The 20,265-nt window shown below is 48.7% G+C and overlaps 2 protein-coding genes and 1 long non-coding RNA gene across 10 annotated transcripts in view; 2 read left to right on the plus strand and 1 right to left on the minus strand.

Annotated features, from left to right (window-relative positions):
• The window catches only part of Drc3 (dynein regulatory complex subunit 3), a 36,450-nt gene extending 18,841 nt beyond the window's left edge, over window positions 1-17,609 (minus strand). The window contains exons 1-4 of the mRNA XM_075992334.1: window positions 17,234-17,609; window positions 11,766-11,971; window positions 5,992-6,108; window positions 4,157-4,323 (exon numbers count right to left, since the gene is read on the minus strand). Of these exons, the coding sequence (XP_075848449.1) occupies window positions 4,157-4,323; window positions 5,992-6,108; window positions 11,766-11,925 (444 nt within the window). The 5' untranslated portion in view covers window positions 11,926-11,971; window positions 17,234-17,609. The remainder of the gene's footprint in view (window positions 1-4,156; window positions 4,324-5,991; window positions 6,109-11,765; window positions 11,972-17,233) is intronic.
• Window positions 46-12,401, plus strand: LOC142860716 (uncharacterized). The gene is made up of 3 exons (XR_012912388.1): window positions 46-76; window positions 11,565-11,642; window positions 12,254-12,401. It is a non-coding gene; the product is annotated as an uncharacterized LOC142860716 (long non-coding RNA).
• Window positions 17,610-17,752: 143 nt separating the features above from the next.
• Tom1l2 (target of myb1 like 2 membrane trafficking protein) overlaps window positions 17,753-20,265 on the plus strand; it is a 121,314-nt gene continuing 118,801 nt past the window's right edge. For 3 of the 8 annotated variants that reach the window (XM_075992327.1, XM_075992328.1, XM_075992333.1), the window contains exon 1: window positions 17,758-17,917. In XM_075992327.1, coding sequence (XP_075848442.1) covers window positions 17,866-17,917 — 52 coding nt within the window. In that variant the 5' untranslated portion in view covers window positions 17,758-17,865. Of the gene's footprint in view, window positions 17,918-20,265 lie in introns of all 8 variants that reach the window. The other 5 variants (XM_075992326.1, XM_075992330.1, XM_075992329.1 and 2 more) reach the window with 4 other exon arrangements.

Consider the following 20,265-nt stretch of genomic DNA (forward strand, 5'->3'; position numbering starts at 1 on the left):
ACAAACGTGACAGCCACACATATGCTTGAACACAGGATGCCTGGAGGCTCACTTGCAGAACTCAGAAGAAGCTCAGGTGTGGGGAAGAGGAAGTAGAACTGAGGCTTCTGTGCTCTGAGTTAGGATTACTTATCTGGGTTTTTAATGCAATCAGCAGGTGCTAAAAATAAGCTCAACAAATACATAAATCACAAAACAGTGTGTAGCTAGCTGTCGAATGAATAGAAAAGACCCAAGACAAAGAAGTCAGTGCCTAAGAGGTGTCAGTCAGGCTTCTCCAGGTCAAGCCACAGAAAGGAATATTGCCTGGTTAGGTGAAGGAGGTGCCAAGGTCTCTAAGGCCTTTAGGACAGAGGACACCTGGCCTAGATAGCTTAGGTATCTTGCATGTTGTTTTCCAGGGTGAACTGTTTTTCTCTTCCTTTGGAGGTAAGTTATAAGTACATTTAGAATATTGCCAAAAAGCTTGGTACCCAGCACCCCACTGGAGAGAACAAGGAGGCTTCACCCTGCCCAGCTGCTGCAGGGGAGCACGGAACACTAATGTCTTTGGCTGAGAGTGGGGCATTCTGTTTTGTTTTGTTTTGAGACAGGGTTTCTCTGTAACTTTGGAGCCTATGCTGGAACTAGCTCTTGTAGACCAGGCTGGCCTCGAACTCACAGAGATCCACCTGCCTCTGCCTCCTGAGTGCTGGGATTAAAGGTGTGCACCACCACCACCCGGTGAGTGGGGCATTCCGATGCAGCCTCCATAACCTTTCCATCTTCTTTTGTCCAGGTCTGGGGAAGGCCTAGCTCCATTAAAGTTTCCAGTGTCCAATGATGATGATTCACACAGAGATCCCAGGTGCAAGATACACTAAGGCAGAGATTGAAGCTAAATGTTCAACACCAAGGTTTGAGCCTGGAAGTCTTGGGTCAGTGATATCGCATGGGCCTTGCATGCACAAGTCCCTGGATTAAATCCCTAGCAGTGCTAAAACACAAATGAATTTTTAAAAAGAAAGAAGAAAGAGAGAGAGAGGGAGAGAGAGAGAGAGAAGAAAGGAAAGAAAGAAAGAAAGAAAGAAAGAAAGAAAGAAAGAAAGAAAGAAGGGAAGGAAGGAAGGAAGGAAACAAAAGGGCTATTTGGGATTAATACAGAACCTGGAAATTCCTGAGTGCCTCTCATTTTCTGTGTACGTACTATGTGCTGGGTCCTGCGTTAGGAATATAGTACCGCAACCGACTCAGGCCTCACAACAACCCTGTGGTCTACTATTAATTTGATAGATGTGCGAATGGACACAGAGACAGCTGGTAAGTGGCAGCTAACACTGGCTGACTCTGCTAGCCACACCTTCCAGGCCTTCCTTGGTCACCCTGCTGGGCAGGGCTAGGGCTCTCCATTTCACAGAGAAGGGAGGGGACTGGATAACTGGGGCTTGAGTTTGGGAAGGGCTCTGGTGAGTTGAATTGCTCTGACCTGTTGTACCCAGCAAACCTCTGAGACTATACATCCTCAGGGGTTTGGCCCTTACCAGGCAGACTTCAATACTAATGACAAATCAATGCTTGATTTACTCCGCTGTTCATTTGAGCCACCCAGCTGGCTATGCTCACACATGACATGGTCTGAGGGTAGGTACAGAGCCTGCGATAGCCTAGAGACCAAAGAAACACTGACAGTGGAGAAGAGACTTCTCCCTCTCTCTGCCCTGTCATTTACAAACAAGGACTCCATAAGGATAAGCAGCCAGAAAAAAAAACATGGCAAGGATGGCCGAGCCCAAGTCCTGTTGATAAGCCCTTTCTCCGCTCTGCCACTAACCCACACACCAAGTGCCCGTTTGTGTCTGACTTCAGCTGGGCCAGACTTCTCCCGGCAGCACTCCCCTTTGCTGGCTCCTGTGTCAGCAAGGTCTCCATGGCCCCAGAGGCCCACCTGCAGGCTGGGAAGGAGCTAATCTCCATGGACTGACCCTAGCTGCTTGGGGACAGAATTGAAGACCAGTCCTCAGACAAGCTCCAGCAATTAAGGAGTCCTGTTGGGAAGGCGTTCTAGACATTCCTGAAGCCCACTAGAATCAAGTCCCCATCACCGGTAGCAGTAGTCTCTGCAACAGCCAATGCTGACTTTCCCTTTCTCCATCAGTCCACTCTAGCATCCAGAAGTCTCCTCCCAGGCAAACCACCTGCACCCAAGTCCCTGCCTGAGTTTTGCATCCAGCCAGCTGGAGCCCGGCTTTTCTTTCAGTGCTACCCTTTTAGGTGGTACTATGCTCGATTAACCATTCACATGACCCCCTCAAGTCTACCCTGGCAGTGGTGGATGTCCTTCCCTGGACGTGCCTCATGCTGACACTCCTCTACGTGCTGCTGTCTGCAACAAGACCTCAGCTCCCAGGCTGCCTGCACACCCTTGACTCCTTCCCAGGTGCCTCGCTAGCTGCTGCTCACTCACCTTTTCCTCCTTTGGCTAGATGGAAGGTTCTCTCTCTCTCTCTCTCTCTCTCTCTCTCTCTCTCTCTCTCTCTCTCTCTCTCTTCTCTTTCTCTTTCTCTCCAGGGTCTCACTATGTAATCCTGAATCCTGGCTGTCCTGGAACTCACTATGTAGACCAAGCTGGCCTCAAACTCACAGAGATCTGCTTGTCTCTGCTTTAGAGTGCCAGGTCTAGGACATGCACCACCACACCCTGACACCTGGTTCTCATATCTTTTAAGGAACTGGAATCAGGTTGACTCTCATCTCTGACCTTCTCTTGGCATAGAGATCTGCCACAACAGGCCTCTGTGTGTTAAGAACCTGCTCCAGAGCCGAGTGCTCACTTGTAATCCACCATTCAGGAGGCAGAGGCTGGAAGGACAAGTCTTTTAGGCTTACAGTGGGGTTCACAGACAAGAGAGGAAGGGGAGGGGAGGGGGAGGAAGAGGAAGAGAGAACAACCTCTCCTAGCACCTACTACTTTTGCTTATCACCTCACGTAGAGCTTAGGCTGGTGGGCTACTGTCACCTCTATTTGACAGGTAAGAAAACTGAGCTTTGGAAGGTTTGCACCTCACGGAGGCTTAGATCTTCATGCCTGACATGCAAAGGAAAGACTATGTTGTCTCTCTGGTTTGACTTTGATGAACAGCCAAGGCACCAAGTTAAGTGTGGGCAGAGATTCGTTGCCTTGGCTCACTATCTCTGTTCATGTGTATGGCTGGGACTGAAGCCAGACCAACTGATTGATATGTGGAAATGGAGTGTTGAAAGGTATCAGACAGCTGGGCAGTGGTGGTGCAAGCCTTTAATCCCAGGCAGAGGTGGGCTATCTCTGTGAGTTCAAGGTCAGCCTGGTCTACAAGAGCTAGTTCGAGGACAGGCTCCAAAGCTACAGAGAAACCCTGTCTCAAAAAGCAAAAAACAAAAACAAAAACAAAAAAACAAGAGGGAGGGAGGGAGGGAGAGAGAGAGAGAGAGAGAAAGAGAGAGAGAGAGATATGGAGAGAGAGAGAGAGAGATGGAGAGAGAGAGAGAGATGGAGAGAGAGAGATATGGAGAGAGAGAGAGAGAGAGAGAGAGAGAGAGAGAGAGAGGTATCAGACAGCCCTGGACTGATGTCTGAAGCATTGGGGTCACCTCTGAGATAGCACTTAGAAGTTGTTACCAGAGTCTTGGCTGTCTCTCCTTACTGGGAGCCCACTGTGATGTGTACCGGGGGCAGCCTACCTCCCAACAGTGTCAGCTGTCATACAGACACATCTTAGTACCTAGATTGCTCGCCTTCCATCCACAGGGATGGCTTCATTGTTATTTGAGACACTAACTTCCTGTCACTTCTGTCTAGATTAAATGGGTACAACTGGTGAACCCCATCAGGACCATACATTGCCACCTCTGTCTCCCTAAGCACAGACCAATGTCCCACATCCAGTATGTACTTCACATCAGTAAAGGTTTGTCACCCAAGGATGAGACTCAGCAGGTTAGGACCAAAGCCGAGGCCACACAGCCTGGTGCCCAGAGAAGGTTTTGTCAGGTTAAGCATGGTCTTTCCATGTTTTCAAATCCCTTGTGGAATAATTTGGATGTTTTATCTTTTTAGGAAAAGGGCATACTGTGTCTACCACCACATACCTTTGCTCTGGTGCAGCCCAAGACCCTATGACATCTGTAGCCTGTTACTCACATTCATTATGTTGCTAATCTGGTTGTTGCCCAGTGACAGCACTTGCAGCTTCACCAGGGCATCTAAAGAGTCCATCTTGGAGATCCGGTTGTTGGACAAGCTGAGGTCCTCCAGGTTGACCAGGGTATCCAGCCCCTCAATGGTCTCGATGTTGTTAAAGGACAAATCTAGAAAGGAGGAGGACTCTGAGGGTTAGAGGAGGGATGGTCCTGAAGCAAAACCCCCAGGCTGCTTAGAGCTGTTGGAGTGACACAGAGCCGAGGCGCCAGCTCTCCTCAGGGACTCCAGGAGTGTCAGCTGTACTGTGGGCTGCAGCCTTCTGCCTATCATCTTCCCAGTTCTGCCAGCTCCCCTCTGACTGGGAAGACTTCTCAGCCCTGTCAGTTCTGGAATGAGAACACCCAGCAGCGGGTCTAAAACGGTGTAGTTGGTGGCAGAGCTGGGAGATAGCCTTTCCTTTGTATTGGTGAACATTCTAGAAGGGCTGCTTCCATGTGCTTGGTATTTCCATCTGCCCCATGTTCACATGCATGTCCTCTGACACCTGCAGGTGGGGGTTTGGAATCTTTCTCTTTGATCAGTTAGGAAGCAGAAGCTTTGGGTCAGGAGGGTAGTGTGGTTAGTATACAAATCTCCCTCTGGGTAAACGGGCAAGCAGGTGCTCTTGTAGGATCTGGGCTTTACTGTCCAGAACCTGGGCTGGCATGGGCACCTGTCCCACTGTTGAGGTACTGATTTAACCTCCTATAGAGATGAGTGACTCCTAGCCATGCAGATGGACCCCAGAGACCAGGAACCCAAGCTAACGAGAACTAGGGTAGAGCAAAGGGTGCCTGAGCAGGAGACTTGGGCCCCACAGTCAGAAGACTCGGTTCTGTCTGCTTCTGCCACCTGCAGCACACAACTCTGTCTGGCTAGCCAGTCTCTTGGAGCCTCAGGGGCTGCATCTGCGAAGTGGTCCCTTAAGCCCACAAGTGGGGTTACTGTGGCTTCCAACGTTAACACAAAGACAGCTGAGAGTGTTTTGCAGCTGAGAGCTGTATTCATGGCCCCTGGAAGCCTGACAAGATGGAGGAGCATGTGCCTTGGGCTGAGATAGGCAGGAGTGGGGTTAGCCTAGCTCCGCTGCTGCTTGCCCGTGCTCCTCTGAGCCCTACCTCCCTTGCCATTGGATTGGATAATAACAGCCATTAAGCACCTCCCAGGACCATTGTGGGGGCTAAGTAAGACGTTTCTAAGGGGCTTTCAGCTTGTCCTCTTTTGTCCTTTAGAAGCTCTCCTGCCTCTCACCAGATGGAAGGCACCTAAGAGGCCAAGCTCCAGTGACCTTGACAGTGAAGCCAAAAGTTCTAGAATCAAATAAAGATTTTCAAGGGAGCCTGTGACCCTCATTTAACTTATTGTCACCTTGATTTATTAATTGTAATGATAGAAATGGTGCATGGATCAAGTAAAGTCATATGAAGCATAAGCAGGCCACAATCAGCACATGGCTATGTTCTGTGCTCATTATAATGGCCAGCTGTTCACCTGTACCAATGTGAATGCCAGTCCAGGGCTGCCCCTGTGCCCACCAACCTGAAAGGATGGCAGGAGGGATGGAGTAATCTGCCCGGTATGCAGCAGCCCGTCTTTGTCAGGCTTTGCTCAGCATAAGCCCCAGGCTTTGAACAGACTGTCGCTTTCTTGCTCCTAACAGACAGGGCACTTCTGCTGCGCCTGGGCTAACAACAGGCTGGCAGCGGAGTGTCACTGCGATTGTTCTGTGGGGAGGCGATGGATGTCCTTGGCAGTGGGCTGCCTTTAACAAAGGCAGACGCAGAGCCAGGCCTTACCCAGCCAGACCAGGTGCGTGAGGTTTTCCAGGCCCTCGATTCTCTCGATGATGTTGTTGTTCAGCTGCAGCTTCTGCAGGTTCTCAAACTGCCAGAGGTTATCTATGCGGAGGATGTCTGAAACAAGCAAAGCCCAGATGTGACTAAGGCTGGGGCTTCCTGCCAGGGCCCTGGCAGACTGAAATGTACTCAGCCGGTGTCCACAGATGTCCACAGCTCTCTGCCTTCCATAGAGCGACCTGGGGAGGAGCGTGTGAGTGTAGGACCAGCACTGTCACCAGGGCTACTGAGGAGGATCAGAGAGGTCTGATGTGACAGGGAGAGCTAGGCAGGTGTCTGTGTGGAGGTGAGTGTGGACTGCCCCAAGGACTGGGCTGGGGCTCCTGAGGAAACAGGTCTACCTTGGAACACAGGTTACAAGCAGGGGTTGGCATGGTGGGAGGGTCACTCAATTGGTTTTACTTTTGAAAGGCCATTTTGTAACATTTATTGAAATATTTACCATCTATGCCCTTTGACATGAAATTTCCTTTCCTTTCTCTTCCCGTCCCTTCCCTTCCATTCCATTCCTTTCTTCCTTCCTTTTTCTTTTTTCTTGGGTCAGGGTCTCACTGACTGTCCTGGAACTCACTATGTAGAATAGGTTGGTTTCAGCCTTCACAGAGATTTGCCTGCCTCTGCCTCCCAAGTGCTGGGATTAGAGGCTTGCCTCACCATGCTAGTTAGACCAGCAAATTAAAAAAAAATCCATCTCCAAACACATGATAGAAGTATCTCTAGGTGTGAGAGCATAAAACAGCAGCTGCCGGGATGATCACTCACACACCAGAAAGCAGGGCCCAGACAGCTCGGCAGCAAAGAGACCCTGCAGTTAGAGGACTCGCCCTGGCCATGTAGCCATTCTTTCCCTGGGCAGGTCACAATGGCCAAAGCTTGACTTTTGTCACTGGAAGCAAGAAGCATTCTGAATAGTATAAATAAGCCCATATTGAGTATGTAAAGCTTAGAGGTCAGCGGAACAAATTCAGCGCCTCCCAGCTTTCCTCGTAAGCCACACACAGTCCTGCTGCTGTGTGCAAATACAGCTTAAAGAACTCTACTTGTTTTTATGCCTTTTCCAAAACTGAAAAAAAAACAACCTGCCTTTTTTATTTTAAATGTATATGTGTTTTGCCTGCACTTATGTGTGATTACCTTGTGTGTGCTATGTGCGATGCCCTTTAAAGGTCAGGAGAGGGTGTCAAATCCCCTGGAATGGGAGTTACAGACAGTTGTGAGCCACCACTGAGTGCTAGTAATTGAACCTAGGTACTCTAGCAAAACAGTCAGAGCTCTTAACTGCTGAGCTATTGCCCTAGCCTTCTGTATTAGACACAGAGAGGAACAGAAATAAACAAACAGACAAATAAATAAATAAATAAATAAATAAATATGCCTCTAAATGTGTGTGCATGCATGTGCACCCACATACATACAATATATGCACACAAAGTTTATATATCCAAATGCCCACTCAGGGTACTTTTTATATATGACCTAGAGATAGAACACTGGCTCTTAGCATGTATGTGTGTGTGTGTATATATATATACACACACACACATATAGTATACACACACATGATTTATTAGAATGGCTTACAGGCTGTGGTCCAGCTAGTCCAACAAAGGCTGTCACACTCAGAAGGCAGAGGCAGGTGGAGCTCTGTGAGTTGGAGGCCTGATCTACATAACCAGTCCCAGCCAGGACTACAAGTGAGACCCTGTCTCAAAATAAGAAAAAGAAAGAAAGAAAGGATGGAACAGTAGGTAAAGTGCTAGCTGTGGGATCTGATGACCTGAGTTCAGTCTTAGAAGCCACAGTGGAAACTAAGAATCCAATAGTTGTTCAGTTCATAAGGCTGGATGCCTCAGTTGGTCTTCAGTATATGCTGGAATCTGAAGAAGTGGGTTCTAATGCTAGTGAAGGAATAGACTTGCCAGCAGAGTAAGGGCAAGCAGGCCAAAAAAAAAAAAAAAAAAAAAAGAGCTTCCTTGTCCTTATATAGGCTACCAGCAGATGGTGTGGCCCAGACTAAAAGATCTGGATTAGAAATTAATCTGCCAGGTGATGGTGGTACAGGAGGCAGAGGCAGATCTCTGTGAGTTCAAGGGCAGCCTGGTCTACAGAGTGAGTTTCAGGTCAACCAGGGCTATACTGAGAAACCCTGTCTCGAAAACAAAACAAAACAAAAACAACCAAACAATCAAACAAACAAAACCAGAAAAAGTTGGTCTTCCCACTTGAAATGATTTAATTAAGAAAAGATTCCCTCACAGGTGTGCCCAGCCATTTGGGTTCTAGTTAATTCCAGAGGCTGTAAAGTTGACAACCAAGAATAGCCATCACACCCCGTTAATCCAAAACTTTAGTCTTAGACTATACTCATTTACAGCCATGAAATGATCTAGGTGTGAAGGCAGTTTTCAAAGGACTATTAAGAGCCAGGCATGGGGGCGCACACCTGTCTCAGGACTGCAAGTCTAGCCTGGGGTATGCAGTAAGATCCAGCTGGGACTAGAGCTAGAGGCTTAGAATCCTAACTACTCAGGAGGCTAAGTGAGGAGGCTAACAAGTGTCATGCCAGTCAGCTCAGTGAGAGCCTGTTTCAAAATAAAAAAAGAGAACCTGGGGCAGGTAAGGTGGTGGGGAGACAACTTGGTGGTTAAGGGCCCTTGTTTAGTCTTGCAGAGGACCCAGGTTTGGTTCCTGGCTCCCACATGTGGTTTATAGTCAGTCATCTGTAACTCCAGTTCCAGGGGATCCAACACCACCTTCTGACCTCTACAGGCACCAGGCAAAAGGTGGTACAAGCCTGGAGACATAACTCAGTGGTAGAACACCTGGGTAGCATGCCCAAGGCCCCAGCTTCAATCCCCAATACAAAACAAAATTCTAGTGACAGCTCACACTTGTCCAAGAGATGGGGTCTGTTGGTGAGGTTCTGAGATTCGGTGTGTGTGGCTACTTGACCCTTCACAGGTCTTGGGGGACACAGGATCATCTGATCTCCATTGCTTTCCCGTTGGGGCTGGAGTGGTTCCTTCTATTTCCTCCATGTCCTCAGGGACAGGTGGTACAAGAATCTGTTGTTTAGGTCTCTGTTTGCTACCAGATTTCCCAAACTAATTCTGTTTCTGTCTCGACATATTTCTGGAAGTAGTACTCAGTTCAGCCCAAAGCTCTTAGCCACCTCCTATTTCTGGTCTGGATTTTCCTGGCACCTACTAGGGCCCTGCTGTCTGACAGGCTGAAACCTAGCCCTGACTCACCCTTTGTTGGGTGGCTTCCAGCTGGGACACTTTAGGTAGGTGGCTATGGCACACCTGTACCTGGTTTGCCCTTAGACAACAGCAGGTGACATGGAAAGGCCCAGATACCCATACGAACAAGGGTATATCCGACTGCTCCAAATGAACTTCCCACCCAGAAGCCACCAGTTCCACTTCTGTGAGCGCCACCTTGGCAGGGCCATCATCATCACAGCAGTAGCCATCTCACTAGATTCCCGTTTCCCCGGCCCCTGCATGTAGCCAGCAAGTGAAAACTCAAGTCCCACTCTATCCTGTTTCTACTCAATATACTTGGCAATCCCAACTCACTATAAAAGCCAAATACATTTCATTGTCCAAGGCAAGCACCTGCTGACGACATGACCTCCCTGCCTGTCCGCACACTGGCTTCCTCGGCAGGCCTTCTCAGGCTGGCTCTGGCCTACCTCTTGGCCTCCCACTGGTTGCTTCCTCCCTCCCACCCCCTCCTCTCTCTCATGTACACACACGCAGTCAGATCTCCTCATCTCCTTAAGTATTTATTCAACTCTCACCTTAGCAAGGCTCTGGCCACTGTAGAAAACACTGCACCCAACTCTGATTTCCCTTTTCTCCTTTCTTTGCTTTCTTTTCCCCCACAACACATACTGCCTGTAACGATCTAATTTCCTTGTCTTCTTTGTCTCCCTCACACCAACTCCACAAAGGTAAGGTTCTTTGTCTTTTGGACTGTGCTAAATCTGGGTGCCTGGAACAGCATCTGGCATCTCTTAGGCACTTGCTCAGCACTGGCAGAATGCCCATTAGGCGGGGAGGGGGAGGTGGGGAGGAAGTAGCTGCTCCTCATTCACTCCTTCCAGGGAAGCTGCCACCCTGGGAAATCACTGGAGGCCACACCCAGGGGTCCTGTGGACTTATTTAAGGCCAGGTCTTCTTGCTTTTGGCTGTTCCAGCATTTGGCAAGGGACCATGTGCCTTTGATGTTGACCAAATGCCTAGACAGCTGCAGCCTAAGACATCAGGTCCTCACCTACTCAGAAAACAGAGGGCTCAGGAGCCTTGGCCACCTCTTCCTTTCTCTTGCTCCTCTTTTAGGAAGTATTGGGATTGAGTCTCATGCATCATAAGCCTCCTACCACTGAACAATTTTCTCAGTTCATAGATATATTCCTTTCTTTTATTTTATATACATGGGGTTTGGCCTGTACATATGTCTGTGTACTACATGTATATAATGCCTGTGGAGGCCAGAAGAAGGCATTGGATCCTTGGGACTGGAGTTACAGATGACTGAGCTGGGTCCTCTGGAAGAGCAGCCAGTGCCCTTAACCACTGAACCAGCCACCCCCTGCTCAGTCCTTATATTTTTGAGACAGGGTCTCACCGTGTAGCCCAGTCTGGCCTTGAACTGGAGGTCTTACTGCCTCTGCCTCCCTAGTACTGAGATGTGTACCTGTAGCGAGCTGCGTGGTGTCACACCTGATGGAGATGTATAATCAACTCCTGAGATGGCTAAGGCCTGACCTATGCTATGATCACGCAATGATTATCAGCTGCCTCCTGCATATGCATGAACCTATGGGTGAGAGAGAGAAAGAGAGAGAGAGAGAGAGAGAGAGAGAGAGAGAGAGAGAGAGAGAGAGAGAGAGAGAAGAGAAAAAGAGAAGGAGATAGATTGCTGTAAATAAAGTCCTGAAAACTGCTGCAAGAAGAGCTCCGGGTGTTGCGTTTTCCTTGCTGGTCGAGGGTGGACGCGACATGTACCAAGCTAAGCTCCCTCCTCCCTCTCATTCCTTCTGTCCTGGCTCACTGGGTCACATTCACTGGCTTTCCAGCATGACCCAGGCACTATAGACATGTTGTCTCACTTAGCTTCCCAGCCAGAACTTGAGACAAGGAGCTACTTCCTGTTTCACAGATAGGAACACTGAGACAGTAAGTATCTGCCTGTCCTGAGCCATAGCTTCCACTGGGCTGCCCTGTCACTCCCAGGTGCCTTCCTGCTTCAGGGCTCTCTACTTCCTTTCTCTTTGGACACCCTACGCATCCCCCCAAGCACTCCCTCCAGTGCCGACTGCAGAAATGTGGGGTCTCTTTGGTTCTGTCCACAAGGGATCCCTCCATTCCAAGGACTTCATTCCATATGAAGGACTCCATTTCAAGTCAGTGCAGAGTTAGACGCTAGAGAAAACATGGTCTCTGGGGGCTCACTTAAATCTGGAGCAGGTCAATCCTATTTTATTTTTTTCTGTTCTTAATCAGAACCAGGAGTATTGTGGACAAATTATGGAGCTTCTGGACGAATTTGATGCAGCATGCATACCCCCATCCCTGTGTCTGGTAGGTTTCAATACTCTATGAATTGATCCCTGACTCTGTAAAATCTGGGGATTTGAAAAAGGGCAGAGAAAGTCAGGGAGGCCCTGCTGCCCCAGGCCACACTCCTGGCACCCAGGCACTTACTTTGGAAGTCCAGTTGCAGGGATATGACGTCTTTGAAGAGGATGCCCTCCTGCTTGGCTAGCTGCCCAGCCTCCTCCTGGGGGCCTTGCTCCCCAACAGCTGCCTTGAGCATGTCATCATCTATCACCTTCGGGTCCATCGAGTCATAGGGCCGGCTCATCTTCCCTGAGAAGTTGAGTTCTTCTTTCACAGACTTTTCCTTTGCTCTGAGAACAGAATTGGGCAGTGTATGTCGTGGTGTTATGGACTGCTAGGAGGCCACAAGCTGCTTGCTCCTGCCCCTTTGCCTGCTGTACCTTGGGGCAAACACGTTGCTGGAAGGCTGCCCTAAGCCTTCCCAGCAGCTACCTGCAGGAGTTCACTTCTTGACTTTACAACCACAGTGGGGTCTCTACCTGGGCCCACAGAGCTGGTGCCTACATGGGTCTCCTTAGCCTGTGGTTCTCAGGTTTCCTGTGGTTAATCTCTGACCTTCTGTCTTTACCTAGGTCTCCTGGTTCAAGTCGCTGACAATGATCATGGGAAGCGCCAGCCTGCAGTGGCCTTTCTGGGAGTACCTCAACCCCAGGCAGACAGTCATGCATGGAGGAGTCACTGACTCAAGGTGGCCATTCATGTTCTTCCTTGAGAAATGGGAACTTTGGGGTCTCAGGATGAGGGTGATCAATGAGCTGACTGCTCATGTAGGGAGGAACTATGTAGCTAGCGCTCGCCAGGCACATGGGTAGGTGGACAGCAGGAAGAGGATAAGGATAGACATAGACACAGCAGGTGTTTACTTGCTGGTTCCCTAAGTCCAGACCCTGTACATGTTAGTGGATTTCTCACATTAATTTCTCTTTTACTTAAGCTAGATCAGGATCAGTTGCTAACGGCCCAAAGGGGCCTTCAGAGGCACGGGGGTGGTGAAGGCAGAGTCTGTATATTGGGTTAGTTGTACTTGACTGCTCTGCTTTGCAGGGTAGAATCACAGCCCTGTAGGGCTGGCTGCTCAGTCCCCACTGTGATTATTTCCAACCCCAGAAAAGTGGGTCCATATGTTCCTGTCCGTCCACTGAGATTCTGCCCTCTGAACACTCTGGGAGTCCATCCTCCCCTCTGTTCCCACTTGCTTCTCACCTTCCTTTTTACCTTCTACCTTTGGTCCCAGGGCTCTCTGAACCTCTGGTCCTCCCCATCTCGATTTCAGGTGTGGCTTCCCTCTGCCCTCTATTCCACAGGGCCAGTGCAGCTCCTGCGACTGCTCCACCAGGAACCCTGACCACCTGACTTCCTTCTAAGATTGCCTCCCTCTTTCTCTGTTGTCATCCGTGTGAATGCAGCATATATAAGTATTCACCTTCTAGTCTTTCACTATCCCTGAGCAAAGATTCTGATGTCAGTAACTCTAGGGTGCCTGGCCCTTCTGTTCCCCAACCCCATGTTGTGAAGTCTGAATTAAAACATTCCTTCCTGGAGGGAGAGTGACTCACAAGACTCAGGAAGCTCACAAAGTTACAATACTAAGCCGCTACTGAAGAGTTTATGTAAGGCCATGCAAGGTGACACATGCCTTAGGCAGGAGGATCTTAAAAGTGTGAGGCCAGCCTTGGCCTATGTAGTGAGTTCTAGGACAGCCAAGGCTATGTAGAAGGACCTTGTTTCAAAACAAAACAAAACAACACCCCAAACAAACAACAACAACAACAACAGAGTTCATACATAAGTTTCGAGGAAGGAAAGACAGTTTTTGATAGCGGGGCTTGTAATTTAGGCTGAGAGCTCCAGGATGCAACTGTCCTGATTTGTCACCCACGCTGGGATTGGCTTTTTAGCGATGCAGCTGCCTTTGAGTCACTCCTGCAAGCAATTGCGATGAGCTGGCTCACGGAGCTATGCTCGATGGGATGGTTTCTTTGGTCTCCCGTTGGTATTCTATCTGGGGTGAATAGATCTGGATATCTCCCAGGGTCCTTGCTTGTTCTCCATCTGTGCCCCCAACCCTTCAAACCTCAGCCTTGTTTTCCTACTCTCTCCGGCTGACTCTTCCTCCTCAGGTGACTGACTGACTGACTGTCCTCCCAGGACAATTCTTGTGCTCATCAGCTTCCTAATCTTCCTAAATAATGTTCCTTAAAGTTTCTTGTAATTTACTACCAACCTCCAAATTTACTTCTGGGGAAATTTTAATGTTTCCCATTTGCCAGATGTTATCTGGAAAGTATTTGGAGCTTTTTTAAAAAAAGGTGTTGTACTTTGGGAAATGACTCAATTCTGGTGTCAAAACTTTGACCTCCATTTCATCACTGTCCATTAGGTGTGACCGGCCAAGCTAGCTTCCAGTCAAGCTCCGCAGGTTCTAGGCGGTGTAGGACTGGTGTTGTCCATGTTCATCGCTCACGCCCAGGGCAGGGCAGGTTCTGACTGGGTGTCTTTTGGAAAATAACTCCACCAGCTCCCACCTTTGTCTTTTTCCAGTTAGGCAGGTAATCCCTTCTTCCCCCAGTTTTGTAGGAGCTTGTGCCTGGCCTACACATCCATACTGAATAACTACTACAAGCTATGAATAGCTCAGACAGGTCTTCTGTTTCAGACATGAATTAAATAGTCATACCAATATTTACTTACAAACAATGAAAAATTAGGGCGGGCAGTGGTGGCGTGTGCCTTTAATCCCAGCACCCGGGATGCAGAGGCAGGGGGATCTCTGTGAGTTTGAGGCCAACCTGGTCTACTGAGTGAGTTTCAGGCCAGGCTCCAAAGCAAGAGAAACCTGTCTTGAAAATTCAAAAAAAGAAAACAAAAACAATGACAAGTTAGTAGGTGTGGGGAACTATGAAAGTATGCAGTAGGGACACTTGGCCTGGTCAGGGAAGACACAGTTTGAAGGATGAAAAGAAAAGACCCTCCCCCCGGCAGGAAAGCAGAAGTGATGCAGGCCTGCACTGCATTTCTGTCCTATGATGCTGGGAAGCTCCTACAGCTTATAAGGCAGAGATGGATCAGATTTTACTTTTAGAAAGCTCATTACTAATGGGTTTTCTGTCCCTCCCACATAATAAGTTTCTCTGCCGATGCAGTAAACCAGATTAAGTTGAACTGAAAAAGTATAACAACAGGTATATTGGGCAAAGCAACTCCCTCTGGGCAGGTTCTCGGATCCCAGAGATGGAGGCCAGAGAAATCACGCACCCAAGACAGGTAGGAAAGTTTTATAGGCTGTAGGAATGATGATGTTTCTACCACAAGATGGGTTTTTGCCCAAGTATGGTCAAAAGCTGAGTGGTTAGGTGGGGATTTGGTCAGCAGGCAACTTCAGGGAAGGAAGTCGCAGTAGCCATTAAGAATGAGGGAACTAGGCTTTTTGGCATCTTTCCTTTGTTCAGAGACTGAGTGTCAGGGTTTGGAGAGAGAGATGGGGAGAATGGGGAGGGAATGGGGCTTCCAGGACAATGCAGGGGTGAGCCAGAGGCTCCAACCAAACAATTATAACTGCTGTGCCAAGAATTACAAAGGGAAGTGAGTCTAGCTAGGAGCGGCACACGCCTTTAAACTCAGCACTTGGGAGGCAGATGCAGGCGGATCTCTGAGTTTGGGCCAGCCTGGTCTACATAGTTTGTTTCAGGCCAGCTAGAGTTCTCACAGAGAGACCCTGTCTCAAAAAGAAAGAAAGAAAGAAAGAAAGAAAGAAAGAAAGAAAGAAAGAAAGAAAGAAGGGAGGAGGGGAGGGGGGAGGGAAGGAGGGAGAAAAGAAAGAAGGAAGAAAGGAAGGAAGGGAGGGAGGGAGGGAGGGAGGAGTTATGGGGTCTGGGACATCTCTAGGAACTTAGTTTATATGTGGGACTAATCACTCCCAGTTTGAGACAGAATCTAGTTTGGTAGGTTGTGCCCAAGCTAAGTGATTGATTGACCCAATAATAGTGTTAGAGAGTGGGGTGGGGGAAAGTTTAATAGAAAAATAAATTGTCCCTCAGAACTTTGCTAGGAGAGTTCAAGGGTCATGCCACAAACAGCCATGAGGAGCCCTGGAGTGAGTGAGCACTAGAGGAGATGGCGTCATGGTCTAGGCAGCCACGAGGAGCCCTGAAGGCAAAAACAAACCTTTCCTTTCCATTAGCTTCATCAGACCCAGAGAACAAAGGACGTTTCTGACTCATACTGTTCTTTTTTTGGGTGTGTGTGTGTGTTTGTTAGTTCTGTACCATGCAATCTGGCCTGACCTAGTCTGGAAAGCCTAGACAAGAGAGCACAGTTCCAACTGAAGTAAGTCTCAGCCCAGGTATGGGGGAGTTGGGCTTGCTCACAGCTGATGTGTGTGTGTGTGGGAGAGATCTTTGTGAGAGCTACAAGATCCCAGCAGCTCTCTATAACCAACCTTGAGAAAGGATACTGAAGGGGTGTGACCTGATTTCTGGGGGTGACAGCAACAGCTGGGAATAACTCAGACAGAGAGGTTCTGCTGTTTCAGACTTGAATTAAATAAATCGTCCCAATATTTACTTCCCAACAACGATGAGCAAGTGGGTTTGCAGAACTATGAAAGCACATAGTAGGGATCTTTGTAACATTGAGGCTTTTCTAGATCGGCCAACATGCAGATTTATCAAAGGGCATGACTTCTAGTCTGTAGTAGAGCCAATTTTCCTAATCGTGACTCTCTTGTAACCAGCAAACTAGGAACAACCATGATCACAGCTCATTTTTCTAACAATTTTTCCTAGGACAAGACCCAAAGAATCCTCTCCTATGGGGATTATATCAATAATTTATACAAACAGGGGTCTGGTTGACTTGCCTGATGACAGTGTCCTTGGTGAAGACCAGAGGTAGGATGTGGAGAAACAGCAGAAAACTGCTTTGCAAATCAACCAGGTAGCCTCTTCCTGGGAAACAACAACCTGGGTCAGTTGGGCCTGAAGCACCAGGTAGATCCTATTGGCCATAACATAACAGAATAACAGCAACGGACTGAGTGCTGTTTAACTCTCGGTGCACACAACTTGTATAATTGCATGTCAGCCCTGGGAACTCCTGAAAAGGGAACCCCAGTGTAACATAGCGGGAGAACACTTACTTCCCAGAGAGGAAAACTGAGGCCTTGGGGAAATTACTGTGAATTACCGACAGAGACTGCTATGGAACCCCAGGTTCTGTATTCTCCTTCTAAGCCCTTCATACAGCACCAAATGAAGTAACTTACTTCAGATCAAGAGGACCGGGTACCTCTTTGTCTATGAAACTGATCAGGCCAGGAAACTGGTAGATGGACCCTTTTCCTTCCAGCTTTTGCGGGCTTTAGGAGCTATACGTGATGATTTTCTTCTACTAAGGACTGATAAATCTCAGTACACGTGTAAAATGAGAGATGTGCTCACTTTACAAATGAGAAAGGCCAGGGCGGAGTCCTCACAGAACAGTTAAAAGACAGAATTGAATCAAGCAACCTCTGATCTTAGAGTCGTCTTGGAGTCTAGCCTCTTGCTTCTTACCTTTCTAAGGACTCTCCTTGAAGTGGACGCGTCTCTTGGTTGGTTGCTGGGTAACCAAGCACCGCCACTCTGTTGCTAAGGGGAAGTCAGGCAATAAATATCCTAGGTGAAAGTTGACGTATCACGTGACCACATTTCTGGGTGGCGAAAAGCTTCTAACACCAACCAGCCTTGAAGAAAACAAACGTCTCTCCAATCAGCACCGTCAATGCGCCGCAACTTCTAGTTACGCTATCGTTATTTGGATGATGGACATGTCTTTTATCAAATCATAGTAAGGATTTTCTAGACTGACAAACAGGCTAACGAATCAAAAGAAAGGAACCCCGCTTTGAGGCGGGTCCAGAGGGTTGTGCCGCTACGGCTGACGGGGACTCCAGTGACTTAGCTTGCTTTGTGCCCAATCGGACGCTGCGGGGTGGGTGGGACTTCACCGAGAGCAGCGTGCCGTCCAATCGGAGGCCGTCTGGGAAGACGCTGCCCAATAGGGATGCACTTAGAGGGCGAGGTCAGGCCGGCGCTCGGCGTTCCCGAGGGTGGGGCGGGGGCAAGTGTCAGTCAGGGCAGAACGCGGCGCGGGCAGCGGAGACCCGTGGCAGACAGGCATCCGGGCCGGAACGAGGCCTGCAGAGATGGAGTTCCTGCTGGGGAATCCGTTCAGCACCCCTGTAGGGCAATGTCTTGGTAAGGCCGCGCGTGGGGCAGGCGTCGAGTGAGCCACAGAGCAGCCGGCCGGGCTGGTGAGGTCCGGGGCCTCCTCCCCGCACAGATATCACTTCACGTGCGGCTTGGGCCTCTGCCAATAAGCGGTGTCATCTCAAAGGTGGACCAGGCATCCTTGTCACGAGGCCTCTGCCTAATGCCGGTGCCACCTCACCCTGCCTGGAGGCTCCCCTGAGGTGCAGCTTGGACTCTGAGAGGCCCCTTGCATCCCTACCCATCAGGGCCCAGCTTTTCCAGTCTCTCCCTAGAAGTAGTGCCCGTGCTGGTCTGCTTACCCTTGCGTATTGGGTGGGAGATGTCACCGCGAGCAGTCTTCTCCAAGGGCCTCTTTCTCCCAGAGCCTTTGTGGAATGTCACTTCTTTCTTTCCTCCCCGTCTCTACTCATGGGTACCAATGGCTCTGAGGCTGGGCACCTTCCCAGAAAATGTCCCAAGCTGCACGACTTCTAATTTGAGCTGCAACTCCGCCAGGCTGTAGGAGGGACTGGAATGGGGGAGGCGCTCCAGGAAGGTGACTGTCTTGGCAGGGAGATGGCACGGGTCGCAGAGTCTCCTAGGAAAGAAGGGAGACTGGACGGCCGCACTGCTTGTTGATAAACACTCCCCTAGAACCCGGAAACTTGGACTCCAGTAGTGACTTTGCCAGAGACTCCTCTTGACCTTATCTCTTGTCTTTCACACGAGTGTTTGGGCATAAGATGTGGTGGGACTTTCCAAGTTCTCAATTTTTAACTTTCTTTGTTGATATGCAGCGTCTCCTTACATTGACTCTTGTTTTCTCGCTATATTAAATTGACAAGACCGAAATCTTGTTGGTAGTATAGTGTATAGTATTCAGATCACCCGTCAATACTATAAGGAGCCTGAGATAGGCAGCATGCCCCAGAAGGAAAAGCACAGGCGAAGTGGCCACTGAGAAGTTTCCTTACTGAAAAAGCCACATGCAGACTGGGGCATAGTTCAGCGGTTGAGCTAGCTAAGCACACACAGAATCCTAGGTTTGATCTCTAACATTGCAAGCAGTAAGTAATAAACAAGCAATTTGGCTTTTCACCCAAGGCAGGAACTTATGCCAAGAGATCAGTCAAAAATGCTGATTAGTGTCTTTTAAAACTATGTTTTGGGGCTGAAGTGCTGGCTCACTGGTTAAGAGCACTGGCTGCTGATCCAGGTTCAGTTCTCAGCAACTGTCTAGTGGCTCACAACTGGCTGTAATTTCAGTTCCAGGGGATTGGTTGCCCTCTTCTGGCCCCTTTTATATACATGGTATGTAAATGGTGCACAGACGTACAGGCAAACAAGACACCCACACAGTAAAGCTGGGTTAGCAGGTTGTGTGAACAGGGATCTGAATTGCCCTTATGGGTCTGACTAGTTCAGGCAGTAGAGGTTTGCTTATTTTCCTCTTTGCATATGAATTTATAACCTACTTTTCAGTCTTTAGAGGGGCCCATGAACTTACTGAGGCTTCTTCTGTTGGTTAACTGGTACTTTAGGGACATTTTGTTCTTTTTGGTTCAGTGTCTTTCATAAATAATCATGGATCCTGGGACCTGAAAGTCTTTTTCTATTTCTGTGACACTTTGTTCTCTGATGCTTACTCGAGTATCTCTCTCTTTATTTTTTTTCAATTGTATGAGTTTGTTTTGCCTTCATGTATATCTATACACCACTTGTATGCTTTGCACCACCAGAGGCCAGAAGAGGGTGTAGGATCCCTTGAAACCAGCGTTTGAGACAGTGGTGGGCTTCCATGTGAGTGCTGGCACTAAAACCTGGGTCCTCTGGAAGAGCAGCCAGTGCTCTTAACCACTGAGTCATCTCTTCAGACAGCCCCTCTCTTTTTGAAAAGATTTTGTTTTATGTATATATGCGTGTGCATGTGTCTGTGTGAGTGAATACATACATGTTTGTGTATGTGGGTGCCTGTGGAGGATGACATTGGTCCCTTCATGCAAAGTTGCAGGCATCTCTGATCTGGCGGATGAGGGTGCTGGGATTCTTTTTGCCCCCACCTTCAAGTGTTCTTTTACTGTGGTCCACACTCATTTCTCAATCCAGTGTTGAGTTCAAGCCAGTGAACTTGAGGGTTTTGTAGGCCTGGGGAGGGAAGCTGGTAGGTATAGAGCTGGTAGGTATAAAGGGCAGAATGTCAAAAGGGGAAATAAGGGACATACGGGTATTTGAATGGCTGTAAAAAATAAATAAATGTGCTAGATGTGGCCTGAGATGAATGACCTTGGCTGTAGAACCTCAGAAGATTGTGGAAACCTTCAGAACCCAAGAGTGACGGGCGGAGCTAAAAGCAG

The sequence above is a fragment of the Microtus pennsylvanicus genome, chromosome 11 (assembly GCF_037038515.1).
Source record: "Microtus pennsylvanicus isolate mMicPen1 chromosome 11, mMicPen1.hap1, whole genome shotgun sequence".
In the NCBI taxonomy this organism is placed as follows: Eukaryota; Metazoa; Chordata; class Mammalia; order Rodentia; family Cricetidae; genus Microtus; species Microtus pennsylvanicus.